General features: G+C 38.7%; 1 protein-coding gene across 2 annotated transcripts; it reads left to right on the forward strand.

Annotated features, from left to right (window-relative positions):
* Nucleotides 1-1,759: 1,759 nt before the first annotated feature.
* Nucleotides 1,760-9,493, forward strand: GSDMA (gasdermin A). 2 transcript variants are annotated; one of them, XM_085318851.1, is made up of 10 exons: nucleotides 1,760-1,850; nucleotides 3,290-3,544; nucleotides 3,706-3,916; nucleotides 4,489-4,654; nucleotides 4,742-4,835; nucleotides 5,453-5,500; nucleotides 5,772-5,926; nucleotides 6,433-6,583; nucleotides 7,278-7,351; nucleotides 8,076-9,493. In XM_085318851.1, the coding sequence occupies exons 2-10, from the start codon at nucleotides 3,331-3,333 to the stop codon at nucleotides 8,310-8,312; spliced, it is 1,350 nt and encodes a 449-aa protein (XP_085174977.1). In that variant the 5' UTR covers nucleotides 1,760-1,850; nucleotides 3,290-3,330; the 3' UTR covers nucleotides 8,313-9,493. The 2 variants fall into 2 exon arrangements, with proteins under 2 accessions (XP_085174977.1, XP_085174978.1); XM_085318852.1 differs by lacking the exon at nucleotides 5,453-5,500.
* The last annotated feature ends 365 nt before the right edge of the window (nucleotides 9,494-9,858 follow it).

The raw sequence follows: 9,858 nt of genomic DNA on the forward strand, positions 1-9,858 counted from the left end.
AGCTGATTGTTACTGATTTTAAATGAGATTTTGATCACAACACAGGTGACATTTTCTGCTAAGCTTTGTACTGGCTCCCTGCACAGTGACTAGGGTAAGCTTCAGCTGGAGAATTAAAGGCAGACTCCATTGTGTGACTGAGAAACAAAGAATGGACAAGTATGTACTTAAAAATGCTTTTCATTTTTGTTTTGCTGTGGATGGAGAAAGGAAAGTTTTTGAAAAGCACCACTAGATGAGTTCACAGGCACTGGCAAAAACCATCCCTTTGCCCAATCTTGTGGGCAAAAGCTGTTCTACGCTGTTGTTAAGACTATGTACTTACTCARTACAAAAATCATTGCACCAGGGAAAGTCACAAAACAATCAAGTATTACCAGCTTCCTGTTTCTGAATTAGGGATCATGTCTTGCAATTCATTTAATACAGCTAACGGGATGTCATGGAGCCCAACACTTTGCAGGAGAAAGCCTTTAAAAAAATAATAATAATACCCTGAGATCCAGGGCTACTTAATTTCAGAGTATTTTTCTTTTTTTATTATTATTTTTAATAAAAGCATGGTACTGGCCCTTGAAAAAGGGACAGCAGCTGGGTTATCAYTGTTAACACATTAATATTTCCTGTTATGACTTACATTGCTTTATCATTGCCCACAATATGTATTTTAAGCATGCAAGTGTGTGTATGTATGTATGTATGTATCCATCCATCCTCCCTGGATCAATTTAAGCAAGCTAAATTAGTTTTTTATGGAACATTTTCACATTGTACATAGTTTTAGGGTTTTTTTCCAGTAGCCCTCCTTTTTGCTGTGTATACAAAAGTCTCATCTAGAGAACTTTCTAAACTAAAGTGTGAATATTTTTATTACTCCTTTGTACAGTATTCTAAGAGAAACTAATAAAGCAAGTATTCGTGTAAAAACTTGTATGTTGTTCCCTGAATTTTGTATGGACAGGTTTTGTTGTTAAACAAGAGTGGCAAATGAGTAACAYGACATGACAACTGCAAGCCCACCAAATCCTAAACTGCAGTAAAGCAGAAAGCTTGCGGCCTACTACACGAATCCTAGAAGGGTACCACACTAGTGAACCACACAAACTCCTGCCTAGTGACAATGGAGGACAACACACGGCAACGTATGTGCATCACTGTTCACCTGGAGACACAGACAAGAATAAAAGTCACACAGGCATAGCACTTTGTTGTCCTTGGTGCGCTTCTCCTTGCATAGCTGGTGTTCAGGCTTTTAAAAGCAAAGTGTAGAAATTATGTAACATCTTACAGAAAATCCCAAGAACTGGTTTATGACAGCATTCATACCTGTAACACACACACGTTGTCCAGAGATTTAAATTCAATGATTAATAACATAAGGCAGCTAGTTAATAAAAGTACTCCCAGTAAAATAGTATCATTTCCCTTGTCTACAACACACCTAATCATTTCCCTCTGAGAGTTTTAGTGAAATGCTCCAAAATCATAATGCATTAATCCTCATCCTAGTAGATAAAAAGTGCAATACAACTGAAAATTAAAACTAGGCTAGAAATGAAACTAATCTTACAGTATAAGAAAAATTAATCTGTGGAACCACTTCAGGTTATCCACATTCACTCTAATAGATCATGACAACACCACACATCGATGACAAATAACTTTTTGGAGGAAGAATTACATAAACAGTAACTGATTTCCCTAATATAGCACATACTTCCGGATATGTGAAATATTTCCCCACCCCTGCTGATTTAAAGAGGCAATACCACTTACAAAGTACAGCAGATTGCACACACATTTGCACTGATCAGTAGATAAGAAGAGAAGCCACTTCACGGTGTAAACAGGTAAGTAAGTTTTTGTAAGCTTTCAGTACAGGAAGAGGGTAGAACAAACTGTTAAGAGTAGCTTCTTAGTTTTAATCTGTTTTGAAGTCTGCTGAGAGAACGAGTTCTCTATATACTACTAAAATGACTCCATGTTAACCACAGAATAGGACTACTTCTCCCTCTCCATTTCATACAATATTCCATCCTTTGTGATGTGTTGGTCTTTACAAATTTTAAAGAATCAAAYCTAGTAAGTTTGTTTTTCAGATCGCTAAGGGACATTAAGCAAGATAAAGGGAGGAATGATTTCCCCACCTCCCCCAGYATGGTGGGAATTGCTAATCTGAACTGTAAATGGGCATCAGCTTCCCTTCCTTTCTCTAAAAAAATCCGATAAAGTAGGGTACAGATGAGGGGAAAAAGCCTGCACACTCTGCTCCTCAGTGAGTACAGTAACCTTTTAAATTTGTAAATCAAAGATTTTCTTCATCAAGCCTTACAAATGTTGCTGGATGGATAAAGAAACGAAACTAAATGCTTAGAGGATACTGTGTGAACACGTTGTTTGTCTTTTTGCCTCTCAAACATCCAACTTTGAGGGGGACATACAGGTAGAGAACTAGAACACATCCAAGCAGCTGTGTTGGAACGCATATGTTTGGGGGGAGGAGTGGGCATAGATACAGATGAAATGCATCCAAAATGCTGAAGAAAGTTTTGGCATAGAACAAGCTGTCCTACCTTTTCCTGTAAGTCATTATTCTCCTCCCAACACTCAGTTTCTCATTGCAAGACTTCAACAAAATCACTTTTCTAATACTTTAGAATTGTCATTTCCAAATAAATCATTCTTATCTGTCAGGCATCAAGATATAAGGGGATAAAATGCAGAAGTAGTACTTGCACAGGAACTAAGAATCATCCTCTGCAAATTGCTAGTTCATTGTGGCAGGAAATTGCTCAAACTTTTTTCTTTTTAAAYGTTAAATGGCGTGAACACATTAGAGATTAAAATGCTTAGGACAACAGTAACTGAAATACAAGGCTAAGTAGCCATATTTAGTTCTAGTAATGAAAATGATTCTGGTGTGTGCTGSTATATGAAACAAATAACATTTTAATTGAAACTGTACTAATAGATTCCAGTGCTGAAGATCAGCACCCTCAGAAACTGTGTTCTCAATCTACAAACATTCTACACAAAGACTGGAAATTACAACAAAAATGAGATAAGCCTCAACAAGTCTAATTTGTAAACTATGACTCCTATTTCTAGTTCTCCAAGAACCTCCCTRTAAATAATCTAGGATAAATTGTGTCCTTGTACAAATGTGGGCTTATTGGATGTTATCCTTTCTGAAATGTCCTCAATAATTAAAAGTGCCAGATACTTTTCTACAACCTCCTATTCGTATTTCAAGTAATTTTACTTAATTTGTCTTTACCTCTTCCCTAAGGCACTTCTTTTTGGTTCAAAGTTTTATCAAGCTGCAGCACAATGTTTAAAAAAGTTACCCAATCCATAGCAAAGCAGATGGATCCAAAAGGAGAACTGATTCCAGTTTACAGTATCCTAGACCAAGAACATTTCAGACTCTTCTGCCTAGTTAGAAGAAAAGGAAAAACCATGTTCTGCCCAACTCCTGGCTACCGAAGAACAGAGTATAGTCTCTATGATGTGTTGCTACATGAAGACRACAAAGTAAGTGCAGGTAATATCCAGATTTATCATTCTTAAATTTACAGTTTCCATAGAAAAAACATTTGTATCATCCTGTTTTCTCTCAGTGGCTACCGTGCTCCACTTGTGTGCATGAATTATAGTACTGAGTCTGTGTAATTACATTTAAGCAAATACATCAAATTATTTCAGGGGCCCTCATTCCCACTGAAGACGTTCAAGATTCAAGCCAAGTTGTATTTACACACCACGTYGATGGCAGAGTTGAAGGGAAGCTTCACCTTCCTGTTAACTCTGCAAACACAGAAGTACACGGATCTACCCACTGGTCCAAAGAGGGGTCCATCAAACTGGAAAAAAAGTACATACCAGTAGCAAAAATTGAGTCACTAAAAACAGAAAGGTAAGGCAGACATGAATGGAGAATATATGCTTTGGTCATACTCTATYACTTTATGCCAGATCACACAATTTGTTTTTAACAGCCAAAAACAAGATTAAAACCGGAGACTACATATTTTGCCTAACTAGRCATACTACTAAAGGACTGGAAAGAGATGCTAAGGCCCCTTACATAGGTTTGTAATGCTTATAGATTTCTTCGTTCTTGAAGTGGAAACACCTCAGTGTGAGTCAAGCTATCTTTTCTCATGTTTTATACCTGGAAGGGAACACACAAATCAGGAACACACCACCTAYGTCTGCCAGAACATGTCCGCCTCTGCCATTTTTCTCCTGAGGTCCCTGTCAGATGCAGAGGGAAATATATTGTGGACAGCAGAAACTGCAGCTCATTTTCTGCCACCTGTTTTTTTTTCCCAGAAGCCCCTTACATATTGTGACATTTACATACACTCTCATAATGGGAGAAAGGACACAAACATAAGCCTCTAAACAGGCTCTAGGTATTTTTGGTATAACTCACAGAATAAGAACAATAGACACTTAACATATTGCATCCTTTTTCTCCTTTAGAAAAATCAATATGAATCACTCCTTCATTGAACAATTAAAGAAAAGGCAACAGAATTTGTATGTGGTTTATGAATCAGTAGAAGCCTCAGAGGAGACCAGCTATGAGGAAACCAATAGGACAGAAGGGAGCTTCATGGCCCAACTTTATGYCAAGTTCAGCACAAAGGTTTGATTTGTCTAAAACTTTAGCAGCCAATCTTTTTAGAACACCTGCATGCCATTTGGGTCTAGTAACACATTTTTCATTGATCAGGGCACCAGAGACTGCAAACAAAGCATAACTATACCCAAAGGCTGCATCATAGCATTCAGACCAATGCAGCTGACTATTCAAGATGGATCATGGGGTAAGTAGCTTTCAGGAACTTCCAGCTCTTCCATTTAGCAAACAATGCAGTAGAGCAAAAGCATTTCCTAAAATATCATGCAGTCTAATGCCCCCCCCCCCCCCAGTTCATGTGAAAGAAAATAAACATATGCAATACTAATTGCAGAAATCAAGTGGGAAAAGACACTACATAGTAAGTTAAAAGAGCTACTTGGGAAARGGGTGCAGTCATGCTTTTTTGGTAAGGAAACACATTTGTAAGGAAATCTCAGCTATAGATTTCATGAACTGCAAAGACAACTCCTGTTGAAAGACTGTGTAGAGGGCAAAAATTCTTCTTYTCTATAGGATAAAATAGCTTGGGTAAAAACAGGGTGGCTGAACCTTCAATAGGAAGCCTGGTGTAAGAGGCTAGTGTTGGACAGGTAGAGAAAGAAAGGATGAACATCCACGAAACCTGCTGCAGAAGACAGATGCATTGGAGAACAGCAGAAATAATACCACAGTCTGACCTACAAATACCACAGGAAATTCGTAACTGGGATACTAATATCTTCAGACAAAAAACAAAACAAAACAAACTATCCAACTTCAAGTATTTTCTAAATTAACAATTCCTTTTTTATTCTCTTGCAGGTATTTACCATTTTCCAGAAGATAAYATACAAACATTTGCATCTGATGGCAAGCAATATATTTTAATATTTTCATTTGCATTMCTTTTATCCCTTTTGGCTAAGCTGAAACTTCTCAAGATAAACACATCACCAAAGCAATGCATTTGCTGTGGGCTACTGCCCATCACCTGAGCCACAACAACTGTCTATAAGGAAGTATACTCAAGTTATCTATTATTTACTTTAAAAAATATTAATCTAAATGTTTCAAACTAATTTTAGGGATGCCGGTGGACCTGTTTAAAAGCAATATATTTTAACTCTTTTCTGGTTTTCAGGCTTCTCATGTGGAAAATCAGAAGCACTAGAGAAGGAAGTTAAAGCAAAATACCAGATTTTCTCYAAGCTGTCTGTGGATCTGTGTGTCATATTTTTAAAATCCATCAAAGCTGTGATGAGAAACAGAAACCTCTTTCAAGAACTGACCCAGAAAGTAAGCAAAGTTGTTCTCACTGCCAGAATTCATAGGTACAAAGACTTCCACTATCATGTCTGCACCCAAGAGTCATCTCCTATGCCACRACTATCAATCCAAATTACTCCTCAGCATATTCATCTGGTCTTAATCACCACACAGAGAGACAAGGTGCTCAGGACAGAGTGGTCTGAGGAAATACGTCCTCAATATAGCTTAGTGGGCCTCTCTCTCACCTCAGCTTTTACAAATTTTTTTTTTTTTTTTTTTTTTTTTTTTTTTAAGAACACAGAAGGGCTCTTTATCTGAAGGTATCAACAAATCACTTAAATCCAGCATTCTGAATTTAATGTTTGAATGCCATACTTCACTAAAGCCTCAATTAGAGCCTCATAAAGAGCTCACGGATAGGAATCCCATATTACATGGCTGTTCATACGTCTACTTCTGTAGTTACATTGCAATGCACTATCAGCAGCCTCTTCTCTTAAATCCTGAAATTTCTTTCTCTGATCCCTCCCCAGATGGAAGCTGTTCTTGACGAACCTGATAACTGTGACCTGAAAACAGAGAGCCCAGACTTAAAAGACCTGCTGTACAGTTTACAGGATTCTCCGAAAGGTCTTCTCCTTAAGCTTGCAGAAGCAATTAACTACACCCTTTACGCTTTAGATGGTAAGGTTTTCTGGTCATTCTAATAGAGAAATCTAGTAGTATCCAAATATTCTGAAAGCATTCCTGTCTAAGGCTAATAGAATACAAAAAACTTGCRGAAAGTGAAATACTTGCAAAAAACCTGCCTAAAATATTTTCTTATATTCTGGAAGCTGAAGAAAGGTTTGACGAGGGCATAAACCTGTCCATTACAGCTGCTGTTTAGCAACAGTTTGGGGGTCACAGTGCAGTACCTCCTTGGAGCATTATACTGAATTACTGGGAATATAGAGGGATCCTTGAACAAAGCAAAGGAGGACTTGAAATACCAATTAAAACATAGCTAAAGATGGGAAGATTACATTACAGAAACAAGAGTACCAATTCTASGATTCTTTTCCTAAGGCTGCCAAAATACATGGTTTGAACATCCCCTCAACTCTCCCATCCCCATGATCTCTACTACTCAATATTATCATAATCTGTAAATTAAAATAATACTTTCATCCAGTTCACAGGGAGACTGCATGATTAATTTAGTATACAACGTCTGAAGAACTTTTGATCAAACAGGTGTGCCACACTGACCGTTGATGTTCATTATCTGGCCAATTGTCTCTGAAACAAATCAGGGGTGGGGGGGGTTGTTTTTCAGTATTTTGGGTTTTTTTTCTTTTAATTTGTTTTTGGCTATAAACCCATTTCAATTCTCCAGAATTAACAGAGGATCAGCTGCTGCTATTGCTAGAGTCTTTGGAAGAGAAGATTGTGACCCAACAACTTAGGCTGGTGAGAAACCACACATCATCTACTTGTCTCAAAATGAAAGTGGGGTTTTTGCTTGGTTGGTTGGGGTTTGGTTTTTTTGTTTGTTTGTTTTTACTTTGTTACTTCAACAAGCAACATTTAGATTATGATATAAGTAGCAGTATCACAACTTAAGGTAACACTGGGAAAAAAGGAAAAAAGAATTACTACAGACTTCAGACTTGGCAGGGATCAAAACACTYACTTCGAGAGAAATCACGCAATACAACAAGGCCTAAGTTTTCTAACATCTATTTTGAAGATAAATACTAAACTGGATGCAGCTGAGTATCATTTTCAGGTATATTCTCTCCCCCTCTTCTGGAAAGAAAGGTACTTTGTCATTTGAGTTTACCAGAGTTGAAAGTACCCCCTTGACCAGCAATTAGGAGAGAGAGAATGCTGCTGTAAAATTTGTTAGCTTTTTAGKCTTCAGATTTCCAAGCATAGTACCATTTTGATTTCCTAGACATAACTAATTCACAAGAAACTGAAAATTGAGTACATGAGTACGATAATCTTTCTGGATGAAAAGTGTCATGTATAAACATGCATTACTCAGCAAACCTGCAAGATGCTAAAGCATTTCACATGTCAACGCCATTATTTATTCACTGAGTGACTTCCAGTGACAGGTGGCACAGTCTTACTGCAGCACCGACTGAAGTTTCAAAATACTGACTTTGCTGTTTTTGTTGTTGTGAAGGTCAAGAGCATCTTGGAACACAGTATAGAAAACATGAAGGGCTGTTTCAGCGTGGATGCCAGTCTGCTCTCCTTCTCACAAGAGAAGGAATTAAAAATAACCACTGTAATGTTAGAAATGAGTGGAGTGAAGATTCAGAAAAACGGATCTGCTGAATGCGAGCTAGAAGCCTTCTCATCTCTAGCAGCCCTGTATGCATCTCTGTATGTGCTAGATCTTCTGAATACATTAGACTAGACTACACTTTTCTTCCTGTTAGGAATGGTTTAAAGGGAATAGCTTGAGGATATATTTGCAAGTCTGTTATTGTAAGATAGTTTCTCTCTCCAGGCTTCACTCCTATCTAGGCAAGACATTATAACCACTCAGTCTTGTTTCTAAATGAGTGGGAAAAGCAGAGTCTTAAAGCAGCATATCTGCTTATGGAAGACAGAAACTAAAATGGTATCTTCATCACATATCCCATGAGTGATGCCGAAGAATAGATTATGACAGCTTTATAATACATTCAGCATTCCCCTTACAACTTCTGGGCTAAATCAGGGAAAGAAACATGACTAGTATTCAAGCAGATACTGTTACCTACTCACAGGATGAGTTKTAAAACTATCAGAAAACATTAGCTAGGTTAGATATCAAAAAGAGTAATTTGTTTCTACAACCACCTCAATGGAAGGAGCCATTCATGTACTTTAAACACTTTAGAATAAAAAGAAGTCACAGATCCCAAAAGTACAAGAGTGAGGTTATCCTGTCCTATTCCTCCTTCTCCTCTAGRCATATTAGCATTCTGCAGGCCGCTTTAATATCTCTTCTTCAGCAAACATCGTATCAGCAATTCTCTTCACTCATGCAGATAACCCTTTTCCCCTAGCAGTAAAGATATTATAAATACTGCAGTATCAGTGTAACTTTCTATGTATCATAGCCTGTCACAGATTTTCTTTTACCAGTAGATGGCTCATGCTAGAGTAGATCTTAGATGCTGTCTCCGTCCAAAAATGGGTGTTCTCCTATTACTCCAATGCCACATTTTTAGAACAATTACATGTATTCTTTAAACAACAGCTGTTCAGTAGACAGCTCACAGGCTAAACCCAGCCTGCTAAACAGTTCTGGGGCAAATGAAACTAGCTCCCACCACCATCAAATGCAATTTTGCATTTTGACCAGCCAGCTCTTGAATAACTTCCTCCATTATGGCCCAGCACCTACATGCTAGAGAAACTAGAAAATCCTTTTTATAAGGTCATTAGAGAACACAATAAATAATAGCAGACAGCACAGCTGGTCTGCCCCCATTTTTCTATAAAAAACAGAAAATAATTGTGAAATCAGTTGGGTTTTTAACTCTTTTAGAGCAGGCATAACAAATGTTCTGGTTACTACAACAGAAATAAAGAGAATAATTTCTTACAGAGTATCTGGATGYTCTTAAAGGCAATTTTTTTATTCATATTTGTAACACAGTTCAAGATGACTGAGACTCAGCTACGCCACAACTCTTACCTGGGCAGCCACAGGGGCCAGGCCACATGCCTAACAGGAGCCCGGCCTGAGGCAGCAAAGCCAGGGCTGCGGGCCCCGAGCCCGCGCAGAGGGGCGGGAAGGAGCACGGAGAGCTCTCCCGGGAGGGGAGGGAGGGGGAGGGGGAGGCCCGGGGCTGCGGCGGGACCGGGCCGGCGGGCCCGCCCGCAGCTAACGGCCCTCGCACCTCGCCTCAGCACGGCAGGCGAGAAGCGCGCATGCGCCAAGCGTATATCACCCGAGCGCCTGCCGGAAA

The sequence above is a fragment of the Rhea americana genome, unplaced genomic scaffold (genome assembly GCF_003343005.1).
Source record: "Rhea americana isolate MKP2758 unplaced genomic scaffold, rheAme1 scaffold_556, whole genome shotgun sequence".
In the NCBI taxonomy this organism is placed as follows: domain Eukaryota; kingdom Metazoa; phylum Chordata; class Aves; order Rheiformes; family Rheidae; genus Rhea; species Rhea americana.